The following is a 14191-nucleotide window of genomic DNA, read 5'->3' as shown; positions in this document are numbered from 1 at the left end:
TGAGCTATATTTTTATTTATTTATTTATTTTTATTTTTTGAAGGAGAAAAATTAGAAAAAAGATAATGATATAAATAGTGACATGGATGTCAAGTTAACATCTACTTCATTACAGAAAACTCTATTGTAATAATAAATCATTACTTTAAGATAAAAGAAAAGAGAATTTGGTTGCAAAAAAAGAAGGCTAAAAGAAATGGTGAGAAAAAAACAATTAACAATAAAAAAAGAAGAAGTGGGACACAAATGGTTTCATCATGAATCATGGTACTAGAAAAAAGGCTGAAACTTTGTTTTCGTTCTCAATGAAAAGCTTTATACCAAAAAAAGAAAAAGAAACCGTGTGGGTCCTCTACTCCTTTTTTTTTTTGTTAATAAATGATTATATTATATTTATACTATTAATGGTTATTATTATTACGATGCTCTCTAATTAAATGTATACACACTTTAAAAACCTTTCCATAGCTTTACCTGATTTTCAGGCCATACTTTAGAATTATTATTAAAATATAAAAGAAAAAATAAAAAGGAAAGGAAAGAGAAAAATATCATGGAAAATCAATCAATGAAATTAACCGAAAAAAATTCGTGGTTTTAATTTAGTTAATTCTTATAAATTTTGACAATTTATTGTTTTTGGGTCGGGCCCCAACAAAAACAAGCCCAATGTGCTAATCCAATAATCCATGTTCAATCATCTCAAATTACAAACATGGGCCATAATGTTGTCAACTCATTTTGTCCCGGCCCAATCTTGGCCCAGCCCAATACAAGATCAAGGTCAATTTGGTAATTTCGTACAGTATTCCTCAAACTCAGCCTTTTGAATGAATCTATATTCTATGGTGTGTATCTAGATGACCATGCGTATACGTCTTCGGCGCACGTTAGCTCGTTGAGCCCTGTGTTTGCTATCGTGCACCGGGTCACCCCCCGCTGTTCATCCAGTGCGCCCAAAACCAAAACCTTTCCTCGTGTTCCTCGTTAGACCGCCCTCGTGCTCTCTCGTGCTCTCTCGTCTCTCGCCTCCGCCGGAAAATTAGGGTTCTTGGAGGCGATCACTGTTGAAATTTCGTCCAAAGTTGGCACCTTTTTTGGTTTCTCTTTCGATCCATTCCCCCGCCATCTTGTTGGCGCCTGAATGCCTGGCGCTGTGATCGTGAGTTCTTTAATTCTCTTTTGTGTCTTTGATTTGATTTCTTGGAAAAATTTTGAATCTTGCTGTTATTTTTATTGTTATTGTGGGTTTACTCATGTTATCTGGTGTCTGATCAGGGTTTGGTAGTGTGTTGGAGAGCTTTTGTGAATTTTTTTTTTTTTTTGTTTTTTTAATTTTGAACGGGAATTCGGGACAATGGGTTGGTTTCTGGAATGCTACTTTTCCAATTATGTTGGATTTTGAGATTTTGTACTATTTTCTTGATTAAGTTGAAAAGGGCTGGATATAGAAAATGACAACTGGTTTTGTGGAAATCCATTGGACATAGTTGTTTTGATGTGTGTTGGAAAACCTATGGCTAGGGTAATGAGAGTGCTGCTTGATCCAGGGGTGAATACGAGTACATCTATAGCACTAGGTTGAGTGAAAACTAGTATAATGTAAAACAAGTAACTAGTTCCTATTGTGATTTGAGATTCATTAGTGTTGAACATATTTCAATTTTCATGTAATACAAATAGGTAATTGCTAGAGGGTTGTATATCTTTGTCGAGGAAGGGAATTACATGGAAGTTGTTGAAGGGAGTAAACGATTCTATACTAGATAGGGTGTTAGGATGTTGAGAAAGCCAATGGTGGTTAGGAGAAGGTGAGGTTAAGGTAGGCATTCTTTCTTAAAATTATGTTGTTTCTGTTGATTTGTTATGATGGCTACAAATGTAGCCAATAAGATGCCTTTTTTTTTAATGAATTGATTTTAAAGAGGGGTCCTGAGTCTAAAAATTGTTTGTGTTTTGGCATTTTTGAAGACGGTTCTAATAGTGTTATATACAAATGTATTTTTTATATTCGTCTTTGCTTGCTTTTTTGGGTTTGAGTCGTCCTAAGGCAGTGGCTTTTTGTAATTTGGTTTTATACCAAGTTGTTTTTTGTTTGGAGGTGGCTGATTTGGTTAATTTATTCATTATATTGCTTACATTATTAAAGAATGAATGCATTTATTTTTATTGCTCCTCCCTTTTGTTTAGACTTTATGGTTTACTTGGTGCCTATTTTATTTCTGAAATATAGTTCGGAGTGTTGTTGAAGAGTGAACCTTTTAGCTATTTCTTTAGAGTGTAATGTGTTGAAGCAAAGGTGATTGTTTTCGTCAATTGAACAGCTAGAAACTTGTGAATTAGGCAATTTTTCCAGGGAGATCTAGAATGGTAGTGTTTGGTAGGTTGCCAAAGTTTGTCACAGCTCCATCTCTTGAAGCTAGTTGATTCCCATAAGTTTATAGAAGTTTGAAATTCATGGTTTCTGTAGATTGTGGTTTTCCAGAAATTGTTTAATAAGGCTTCTTTATGTCATATGTGGGTTTGGAGACATTGATATAACATTTTCTTCTAACCTTCATGGCTTAAAATGTCTTCCCATTTTTCTTGATTTAAGGTTAAGTTTGGAGAAAGTTATGCAATGGTAAATGCATTTTTGTCATGCTTGGGTTTTGATCCGTCTATGAGTCACCAAACTTAGAGAAAGACAATAAATTTTGTCGGTCTTTCCCAATTCTAAACTAACTTAGAGGAATGTAGCAAATTTTATCCTTCTTGTCCAATCCTAAATGCTAGTAGATCATGAGAAGAGACAATACTGAATTGAATAACATTTATAAAATAGATATTTAAACATAAATTTAAGAATATTCTCAAAGACTAGGAAAAGATAGAAATGATTTATGAAGTTTTGAAAAGACAATGTAGATTGAAAAAAAAAATGTGACAGGAGCGAAAGTAGACAGGAAAGAAAATTAAAATTTGTGAATTTGTAAATTGATCCGTGTAACACTGCCAAATTAAGATTATCTTTTAGTCTGGATTACCTCTAGAATGGATGTCTAAAAGGACTTTTTGATGGATGTTGATTCCATTTTCTTGGATTGCTATAGACTTGTTTTAGTTGACTAGTTTACTGATCTCTCTTTTTTGTGTAATAATTAAAGTATAGAGCTGACAAACAAAATTATAATTTAAACCTAACAAAAAACCAAGCACTGATGTGTGATTAATTGATAAATTCAATGTATGATTTTTAATGAATAATTTAATATAAAAATTAAGAAAGGATTAACCTGCAATGACTGATAACTAACTGTTAATGTGCATTTCATTTGTTGTTATTAGATACAAGAAAATAGTATAATGGCATATGGATTTTCTAAAGTATCTCATCTTTGTCAATCCAGATATTGTGGTGTTGTGAATGTATGTAAAGTCTAGGCTTGTTTTATGGGTAGGATTCCTTTAATTTTTCTGTTGTTATTGTTCTACTACTGCACATTTCCATTAGTTTGAAAGGTTGAAGTTTTTATTTAGAGCTTGTATTTGTTTATCCATGGTGATGCCCCATGTTGGTGAGATTTGTAACTTGAAGTTTTACCATTTCATGTGATTATTGTTGCTTTTGTTCTAAATCTTCATTAAGTTGAGTCAATTTTCTCATTGGCAACTCATCTGTTGATGATTTCGTGCAACCTGCAAAGTTCTCCTAGTGTTGTCTGATTTCTTTGAATTTTCGTGGACAAGTGGCAGATTTATAGGAGATGAACCCTCAGGTCTATATTCAGTGTCCATCAGCCCTTTTCAGTAAGTTTAATTTGCCAACTTATCAATTTTCTGTGGGAAATAATTGTCAATTATGGAATTGTTATGGACTGTTGTTAATGTTGAGTCTTGTTTATCCACAGGTTGCAAGAACTGTTGGCCACTATCTTTCTGAGTTTATTCCGAGGGGAACCTCTCATTTTACAACTTTATTGGGTATGGATGTTATTCAGATTGACTCTTCAGATAGTGATGATGATTTTGGTGGCTATGGAAGAGGGGAATCGAGTTATGTATCTCAGGAAGGGTTTTCTCATGTTCCACGACTCAATGACCATGTTGAAATTAGTTTGTGGAATGAGCAGGAACCAGATGGAACTTATTCTGACAAGTGGGGTGTTGATACGCGAGATCCATCACAGAATAAACAGAGGATTCTTCCCTCTTCCTTTCAGCCACTGGTGTCTAAGAATTTACCAAGGTATTCAAATTCTCATGAAGGAACTTCGTATGTTCCACAGAATGAGGTACCCCGAAATAATGGGTCTAATAGATCTCCTATGGTCGAAGATATCACTGATAATAGACATGGGATTCATTCTGAGCAGCAATTGAACGTTGGAAAGAGAACTCTGCCAAATTCACTTCAGCCAACCAGACCCAGACCTGCACTTGAAGTTTCACATAGTTCCATGGGAACTAATGTGGTTGGTCATAAGCCGTATGTTGATGATGGCCGGACAATTGATGACTTTCACATGCGCGAAAGCAATGGCAAACACAGGCATTTACCCCCTTCAATTATAAATGGTGAAAATGTTATTTCACTATTATAAATGATTTTTGCTTTTGCCAATGCAGTTCTCTTAATACTGATTTTAATTCTCATTCTTTAGGTGCAAATTCAGCGAATGGCTCATCCATGCTATCACATTCATCATTTAGGAATGAAAAATTTCTTCCTAATTCTATGCCAAAATCTATGAAGGAGATCAGAGGTAAGTCTTGTTTGTTGATTAAACCTTCACACAACCACTTAAGATTATGCTAAAAAATTATTTGAGGAAATGTTCATGGGTTCTTTTCCTTTTGGGCAGATGATAATTATATTCAAGAAAATGTTGGTACATCCAGGATCCTGCCTTCATCCTTTATGTATGGCAAACCTGGTAGCAGTTCTCAGTTGGTGAATTCTTCTGATGTTGTAAACCGCATACCTCTAGGAGAAGAAAGGCGCATTGAACATGATGAAAGAATTATATACCAAGAGGCACTGCAGGTACTTCTTTGCAGTATAAGTTGTTATGTCATATGTTATATGATTAGTTTCTGTTGCTTCCATCACCTATCAAATGTTTTAATTATATGAACCTTGGATGGATCATTGCCAAGTTTTCACTGACCATCAAAGAATTCATGAATCACATCAAGGTCCTTGGTGAATGCTAGACACTATAAAGACTCAGCTTGGTCAAAAGATATTAGTGCAACAGAGATTCTCCGTGAGCACTTTTAGGATGAGTGCAAACTCTTATCGATGAAAGCTTTGGGCCCTGATGGGTTGATTGGTGCCTATTTGGCTTGGATGACCAAATGAATCAATCCTCTGTCTGCTTTTATTTACTTAAGAGTGTTATGAATTGTTCAAGGATACAGCTTTCTTCCTATAACCTACAACAATTTCCTCTTATAAGAGTAGTGGAATGAAGAATGTAACATTATTCATTGAGATTATTCCTAGATGATGGCTATTTGATATATGAGCATAGTTTGAATGGGACAGGACTAGTACAGCAATAAACAGGAAACTTCTACTGACACTTGGAGATGACAACCTGGTCGGCAATGATATTGTGCATAAAAGTTTGCTCGCTTACAGTTTTATTCAAACCAGTAATTTGTTGGTTTCCTTCTGAAAATTTTGGGAACACTTGTATCTTATTCCTAGTCACATGATACATTGACTATACAGTACAGTTTTTAATTAACCCTAGTATTTTGGTAAATTTTATTTATGATTGAAGAATTTTTCTTGATTTATTTGTAGAACCTTAATCAGCCAAAAATGGAAGATGATCTACCTGAAGGTCTTCTTACTGTTTCTCTTTTGAAGCACCAGGTATATACGTTTGTTGATCTTACAAATAATTTATTTTTACATTGCAAATATATATTGAGTTATTTCTTTCTTACAGAAAATTGCTTTAGCATGGATGGTTCAGAAGGAGAAGAGTGTTCTCTGTGCAGGTGGAATTCTTGCAGATGATCAGGTTATTTTCTTGGAGTTTTTGCTATATTACTATAATTTTCTTCTGTTATGTTTTTTAGGTTGTTTTAAAAGTTATTTTAATGCTCACACACTCTACTCTTAACAGGGTCTTGGTAAGACTATATCAATGATTGCTCTTGTACAAAAGCAGATGAGTCTGCAGGCCAAATTCACATCTGATGATTCAAACAACATGAAGTCTGAAGCCTTAAATTTAGATGAGGATGACGATAGCACTATTGAACTAGATAAAGGAAAGGATATAGAAAAAGATGATAATAAGAAGCCTGTGGCTGATGTTTCAACCTCCCGCAACTGGAGGCCAGCAGGAGGCACATTGGTTGTTTGCCCAGCTAGTGTTCTGCGACAGTGGGCTCGCGAACTTGATGAAAAAGTTACGAGTGATGCAAAGCTTTCTGTCTTAATCTATCATGGAGGTGCAAGGACCAAAAATCCTTGTGAGTTAGCAAAGCATAATGTTGTTCTCACAACATATTCAATTGTTACTAACGAAGTTCCAAAACAACCTCTGGTTGATGATGATGATGGAGATCTAAAGAATCTTGAAAAAGCTGAAATATCTCAAGAATTCTCCAACAAAAAAAGGAAACAACCATCAAACACAGGAAGCAAGTCAAAGAAGAAAGGGAAAGGAGGAAAAAACTCCAATTTGGATTATGACAGTGGCCCACTTGCTAGAGTTCGATGGTTTAGAGTGATACTAGATGAAGCTCAAACTATTAAGAATCATAGAACTCAAGTGTCTAGAGCTTGTTGTGGTCTTCGAGCCAAAAGAAGGTGGTGCTTGTCAGGAACACCTATACAAAACTCCATTGATGATTTATATAGCTACTTCAAATTCTTGAAGTATGACCCTTACGCTGTCTACAGTTCTTTCTGTTCTTCTATAAAATACCCCATATCTCGAAATGCAAGTCATGGGTATAAGAAGCTTCAAGCTGTCCTCAGAACTGTATTATTGCGACGGACGAAAGGTATTGTTCCAAATGGATTTTTATGTTTTCCATCATATTTTAATGCTGTCTGTTGTAGCTTTTTCTGCTTTCTCATTTGAATCTTTTAATAAGATAGCCTGCATCATTGTCTAGACTGATTTTACTGCTTTTTTTGCTTGTGTTCTTTATTGAAATATATGTTCATGGTATGCATTAAACTATTGTTGTGATGCACATAAATTTTGACAAATGTATTAAAAGAAACCGAATAATATATCACATTATGTTGCGGTGATTGTTGAATTTACCATGGCTGATTCATATGAACCATCAGGTTTTACTCTGGTATTACCTGAAAAAGTGAAAATCAACCATAATCAATTCCAGATTTCTCTTTCTGTTGCGTTGTTCCATATGCTGATGGAGAGGAGGGTTGCATCTGTTTGTGCAAACTCTCATTCGTAATCAATTTTCAATCTCTCTATCTTCTTGTGTCACTCCATCAGGTTTTGGTTATGATTTATTAATGAGCCTTGCACATGACCATGGCAAATGATTGGTTCAGGAATAGAAAAACAGTTTTCTCCAATTTGATTGTCGTCTTGTTTTATGAATTACAGACTGATTAAAGTGAAAAATGAACATAAACTTTGCATTCAATTCTGCCACTTTCACCACCATGGTACAATGCCCCTCAGCATTTTGCTGTGATTTCATGCTGATGGTATCTTCTTTTTTGGTATTTTGTGTATTTTGCATAGCTTATTCCTCAACATTAGCATCTGCAATTGTGATCTGAAGGCTGTTCTGAATATAGGGCCTAGCAAAACATAATATTCCAGTGGCTTTACAAATCCACCTTGAATTATCTTTCAAAATTTTGAACAGGGAATACTGGAGTAGCCTTGCTAGAAAAAGATTCACTTTCTCCACCTTCATGTTGTCGTTTGGTATACCTCAGTTTAATTATTGAATCGATTCTCTTGTATCATGTGGGTTATTTTTTATTTTATTAACCAGGCTTAGGGTTTCCCTCTTGAAGAAATTTGTATTTGTGATCCTGCACAATTTATCGCTTTGCTTATCTTTTCATATTTTGAAGTTATATATGTTTTTATTCAAAGATGGTGAAAGGTTTTCCTTTCTTTGCATGAGTAAAATTCCTATGATTTAATATATTTGTTATTGAGTCAGGGCCATTTTTCTTTATTATGGGCAATTTTGGCATGTTCATATTGTGCATCCCATGCGGTTTTTGGTAATTTTATTATGATAATTTCTTTTTGTTTGGATTTTAACTCAATTTGTCTGTAGAATTGGATAAATTTTTCTGGCCTATATGATCTTCTGTTGTGCTCCGTAATATCATATGATATAGTATGCAAGCTGTGAGTTGATATATAGAAGTCTGTTTGCTGGTGTAGGGACAATTCTCAATGGGGAGCCTATTGTGAAACTACCACCCAAAACAGTATGTTTGAAGAAGGTAGACTTCTCTTCTGAGGAACGGGCTTTTTATTTGAGGTTGGAAGCAGATTCGAGGAAACAGTTCAAGGTACTCCTTTGGTCCCTAGATTTTGATCGGGTGCTTATATAACAAAAAGTTATTTCCGTTAGAAATTCGGTCTTGTAGAATTTTCACAACAATTTATTCTTAATAGAACAAGAAGGCTCTTTCTTCCCTGATTGGCCAAAACTTTGTTTTACTCATCTGCCAATATGTACATGGTAGGGCAGGGAATTTCAGTGCGGTTTTTGAGTTGCAAATTTTGGCTGCAGGCATATGCTGCTGCAGGCACAGTGAAGCAAAATTATGCAAATATTTTGTTTATGCTCTTGCGTCTACGGCAGGCTTGTGATCATCCAATTCTAGTGAAGGGTTTTCAGTCAAATGCTGTTGGTAAGGATTCTATAGATATAGCAAGGCAGCTTCCAAGGGAGATGCAGATCAATTTATTAGCTCATTTGGAAGGTTCATTGGCAATATGTGGAGTATGCAGTGTAAGTTCTCATGTACCTGGTTACCCTCTTATTTTATACGTCATGTCTTCTTGTATTTTCATTTCATTTGGCCATATAATTGTTAATTTTTCTAGTCGCCTTTAGGTTCTTCTTTGATTCTATGTTTGATTTTGTGACATGAACATGCACGAATACTTCATGTTTGCTTGTAATAAATTGAAGAACCATAACATTTATTTAATATATTGAGGACCTAGGTATCTGTCACAAATCCTTGGAAGGGTGAAGAACCATACCATTTATATATTTATTTACTACTGTTTTCGTTGAGAATGATTTAAAAGTCCTTTTTTGAACATGAGTTTTCTGATTTTTAATACAAACACAGGATCCTCCTGAAGATGGCATTGTGACAATGTGTGGTCATGTCTTCTGCTATCAATGCATAGCTGACCGTTTGACAGGAGACGATAATTTTTGTCCTGCACCTGGCTGCAAAGACATGCTCGGTTCTGATTTAGTTTTCTCCCGTGAAACTCTAAAAAGCTGTATTTCGGGTGAACTGACTGGCAGCACATCAGCAAGTAATACTCATGATGATGAATCATCAATCACACAAAGTAGTTTCATTTCTTCTAAAATCAGGGCTGCACTTGAAATCCTTAATTCAATCTCAAATCCGTATTCCAAGTTTGCATCTGAAGAAAATGATTTCTTTCCGGGACATCTGTGTTCTAACACAGAGCCTCCGGTGAAAGCAATCGTTTTCTCTCAATGGACCCGCATGTTGGACTTGTTGGAGATGTCATTAAATCAATCCCTTATACAGTATAGGAGGCTAGACGGAACAATGTCCCTTCTTGCAAGAGACAGGGCTGTGAAGGAATTCAATACTGATCCAGAGGTTTGATTCTGAACAATTTTATTACCATCTAAATAATTACTAGAATATTTAACACTAAGTTGGTGATTGATTTTTGTTTCCAGATTTTGTTCCAGGGGAGAAAATGTATTTCTCTTTATAAAAGCAAGTTCACTTCTCTCCCTGTGTGCATATATTGGTTTATTTGATGCTTGGATATGTTTGTTAATTCTGGTTGGAAATTTTTCTTCCTAGACAGAAAGAACATCTATAATTAGTATGACAAGAAGTCCACTCCAATATGCTTAACACTTGTAAAGAACTTGATCATTATCAATAAAAAAAAATGAAAAAAGTAATATAAGTTATCTGTTACGATATGTAATTTGATTTTTTTTTTAGCATTCTATGACTATTTTTATACTTCCATGATGTACTTATCAAATGGATTACAAGAGATAAAATATTGATTCTGTATTGCATTTCAGGTTACCGTTATGATCATGTCACTGAAAGCAGGAAATCTTGGTCTTAACATGGTTGCTGCATCTCATGTTATTCTTCTTGATCTTTGGTGGAATCCAACTACTGAAGATCAAGCTGTTGATCGGGCGCATCGTATTGGGCAGACGCGCCCTGTGACTGTTTCTCGGTTAACTATCAAGGATACCGTCGAAGACCGAATATTAGCTCTTCAGGTTCTATTTTGCTACTTGTTTTTGCTATGATTGATTACTTATTGTTGTCTGGTTCATGTTTAGCTAGGAAACTATCTGCATGATTATTGACTTAGGATTAAATAGAACACATCAAGATTTGGATCATTTCTAAGCCTAAAAAATCTTAATCTTTTGCTCGATTTGAATTTCTAATCAATTCATCATCTTGAAGTCAGCAATGTCAAGCAATCAACGTGAACTCAATGATCGAAAATGCAATTTTGATGTACAACAGATAATTGTAGTAAAATTAGTAATTCATATAATTTTGGTTGCAGGAGGAGAAAAGGAACATGGTTTCATCGGCTTTTGGAGAAGACCATTCCGGTGGCCATGCTACCCGGTTGACGGTGGATGATCTGCGATACCTTTTTATGGTCTGAGCGGATTATAAAATCAATTATAGCACCATTTTTTTCCTCTTCTTTTTTGGTGATGTCAATCTGCTGGATTTTTGGTTCTCGAAGCGGGTATTTTGTATAGCTTGGGGCAATGGCAATGAAACCTTGTGGGTTGAGATGATGTCCCATGCTACTAACAAAATTAGGGTTCATCATTTGTATATTATAGATAGTTAACCCTTTGTAATTTTATTGTATATATTTCATAATGTATTTCCTAGTTAACAACATCCGGAAAATGAAATTCTTGGCAAATTTTATGATCTGAAATGCAGCTCTGAATTTGGTTTATTCATTTGTTTGATTGTACCTTTTTTCCCATAAAAGCAGACACTAATATGGATCTGATCACAGATTAAACCAAATTTGTATTTAAATTCAATGAAATTGATGAAAAGAAATGACAAATTTCCATGTTTTCTTCAGCACATTCAATTCAAGCAAACCCTAATTTGCAGAAAAAAAGTGCTTCAGAATGGGTTTTGACATAATTTATAACCTAATTTCTGTTTGGCTTGTGCAATTCAAGCAAAACAAATTTGGCAGACAAAAAGAACTATGTTTGCAAAATATTGATGCAAAGAAAAGAAAAAGTTCCCATTTTATTTACATTCAATTCAAGCAAACCCTAATTGGCAGAAATTTATTCATCTGACACCACAACAAAAGAACATCTCATACATCAGTAACATCACAACCTAGTTCCTGCCTTCTAACAATTTAATTTCATCGACAATTTTCTCCATTAACATTGCTCTACTTCCTTTCACCAAAACAACATCTCCAGGATCCAGCATTTCTGAAACTGTAGAAACAACAGACTCAGAATCGACAGCGCAAATAAAATCAATCTTTCCTGCTAATTTTAATTTTCCAGCAGCTCCATGAAATCTTTCTCCAACAAGCACCAGTAAATCAAGGCATTTATCACAGCAAAAGTTTAAAACCATTTCATGTGACTCTTCCTCTTTTGATCCAAGTTCTAACATGTCTCCAAGCATTGCAACCCTTTTTCCTTCACAATCAATTGATTTTAGTGCGTTTATAGCCGCTATCATGCTGTATAAGTTCGCGTTGTAAGCATCATTGATGATTCTGATCCCGTTTGTTGTGACCTCCATCTGTGATCTCATACTTACTGGTCTGAATCTCGATAAGGATTGCGCAATTTGAGGAAGAGGTACTCCTAATGACATGGCCACTGCCGCAGCAGCGCAAGCATTTGTAGCTAAATGCAGACCTGGACCTTGCATCTTAAATTCAACCCTGGACAAAAAAACCGAGTAAAATGAGATGAATATTTAAACAGCAATTCATCCACAATATATCTGAAATCATAAGATGTTGTAGCCTAATTGTATAAACTTTGTTAGAAACACAAATTTGAAAAATTTAAGTCCAGAACTTGATCATTTTTCATAACAGCCAAATTCAAAACCATATAATCATGTTACCTCATTGATGTGTGTAATGGAATTGAACCAAGTGTTGTTGAGTCACAAGATTATATTTGCAGACAACCAAAGATGAATGATGCAAGTCATCAAAGAAAAGCTTACATCTGTGATTTTACACTTGAAGTTGACCATGGCTGACTATCTTCATATATCTCACTTTCTAAAATTACACGAACTGCACAGCCTCTATCGACACTTTCAGCCAAAACCAACCGAACATCACAACCCATTCTTTGTCCAAAAAGAACCTAAGCACACAAAAGAATAGGATATAAATTCCACCGTCTTTCTCTACATCATCCTAGTTGTTCTAACTTGAGTAACTAACAAACTTAATAATTTTCTCATTTTAAGTAAATGAAGAACAGAGAGATGTAGTTCAATGAGAAAAAAATTTGGATAAAAAACAAGCAAAAAAAACCAAACCTTCTTAACTCCATATGGAACAGGGATGCTCATAACCAAAGGATCATCACCATTCAAAACACAAACATCTCCTGGTTGTGCCTCTGTTAGGAGCTCCCCTTTGGCTCTTGCAACCTCTTCCAAACTATCAAAGCAATTCATATGACAAGGGTGGACATTCAAAATCACTCTCACAGAAGGCTGACACATCCGCGCCATCTCCAAGATCTCACCATTCTTCCCGCCCATCCCTAATTCAACAACTGCCACTTTGGCATCCAAAGGGATCCCGATCAATGTCATCGCCACCCCAACCATATAGTTATAGTTCCCATGTGTTTGGTGTACACGACCAAGACTCTCAAGTGCAAGAGCAATCATGGTTCTTGTGGTTGTCTTTCCAACACTACCAGTTAAACCAACAACAACACCATTGAACCGATCACGGGAAAACCTCATCATCTTGTCAAGAGCAACCGATGTATCACCTTCAACTTTGACAAAACCACGTTCCCACCCTTCACACACTCTATTTCCAATAACTCCCACACAACCTTTCTCGGCCAATGCCAAATCTATGAAACCATGCCCATCAAAATTTTCACCAGAGCGAGCGAAAAACCACTGTCCAGGCACCAATTTCCTTGTATCAATACAAATAGTCCCAGAAGAACCATGGCTTATAATCTCCCCACCGACGGCATCCGCTATCTCAAACACACTCCATGAATGAGTATCAAGAGGTGAAATTAAAGACTCTGGTGGTAAAGACTGTGGAACAGACTCAGTATCAACACCACTAACACCTCCAGATTCTGAATTTTCAACAACTGTAAAATCTCTAGCACAAGAAACAACAGTGGAGTTCTTTGAGACATTAACACAAACATCTTGACTGCATTTTAATAGCACTGGCAATGTCAATCCAAACGGCCTACTAAAACTTCTCAAACTGGATATTTGAGCATTTTTACCAGCAAAATTCCAATTTTCTAAAACCCTAAATCCCAAAGGCCTACTAAGAATTTCCATCAATATTTGACCAAATTGCAAGCTTTTCCAGGTTTTCAGCTCAAATGGCAATAAAGTTATAACCTTTAATCAATAAACAACATGAAAAAGCACAATAAATAACAAAAATCAAATCAAAGCATAGATTCAAACAAACAGGACATAGAAACATGCAAATCAAAAATTAAAAGCAATAATAACAAGATTCATAGCTTGATATAGATAAGATTAAGCCTATGGAAGGAGAAAGAGGGCAATGCATTTGGGAAGCTTGGATTTAATCCAATAAGAATGGAGAAGAAGAGAGGAATTGGCCATTTATTAAATGAGAGCAAGGTTGAAAGCATGACAAGTGAAATTTTAGTACACTTGGATCACTTTTCATCAAAGCCCCTAAACAAT

At 35.4% G+C, this 14191-nt stretch overlaps 2 protein-coding genes across 3 annotated transcripts; one reads left to right on the top strand and one right to left on the bottom strand.

The window, feature by feature from the left end:
• Window positions 1-899: 899 nt before the first annotated feature.
• LOC120275995 (helicase-like transcription factor CHR28) lies at window positions 900-11211 on the top strand. Of its 2 annotated transcripts, none has more exons than XM_039282737.1 (13): window positions 900-1162; window positions 3736-3789; window positions 3891-4557; window positions 4644-4745; window positions 4845-5026; window positions 5795-5866; window positions 5943-6017; window positions 6123-7011; window positions 8397-8527; window positions 8752-8973; window positions 9323-9838; window positions 10285-10494; window positions 10794-11211. In XM_039282737.1, exons 3-13 carry the CDS (start codon window positions 3966-3968, stop codon window positions 10896-10898), a joined length of 3096 nt encoding a protein of 1031 aa, XP_039138671.1. In that variant the 5' UTR covers window positions 900-1162; window positions 3736-3789; window positions 3891-3965; the 3' UTR covers window positions 10899-11211. The 2 variants fall into 2 exon arrangements, with proteins under 2 accessions (XP_039138671.1, XP_039138677.1); XM_039282743.1 differs by having other exon boundaries at window positions 3730-3789.
• A 277-nt stretch (window positions 11212-11488) lies between these two features.
• LOC120280229 (UDP-N-acetylmuramoyl-tripeptide--D-alanyl-D-alanine ligase-like) lies at window positions 11489-14191 on the bottom strand. Its single transcript, XM_039287008.1, has 3 exons — window positions 12800-14191; window positions 12476-12621; window positions 11489-12182 (listed from the first exon to the last, which is right to left on the bottom strand). The coding sequence occupies exons 1-3, from the start codon at window positions 13808-13810 to the stop codon at window positions 11615-11617; spliced, it is 1725 nt and encodes a 574-aa protein (XP_039142942.1). The 5' UTR covers window positions 13811-14191; the 3' UTR covers window positions 11489-11614.

The sequence above is a fragment of the Dioscorea cayenensis genome, chromosome 2 (assembly GCF_009730915.1).
Source record: "Dioscorea cayenensis subsp. rotundata cultivar TDr96_F1 chromosome 2, TDr96_F1_v2_PseudoChromosome.rev07_lg8_w22 25.fasta, whole genome shotgun sequence".
In the NCBI taxonomy this organism is placed as follows: domain Eukaryota; kingdom Viridiplantae; phylum Streptophyta; class Magnoliopsida; order Dioscoreales; family Dioscoreaceae; genus Dioscorea; species Dioscorea cayenensis.
The sequence above is the reverse complement of the archived record's forward strand: the minus strand, read 5'-3'. Positions and strand labels throughout refer to the sequence as shown.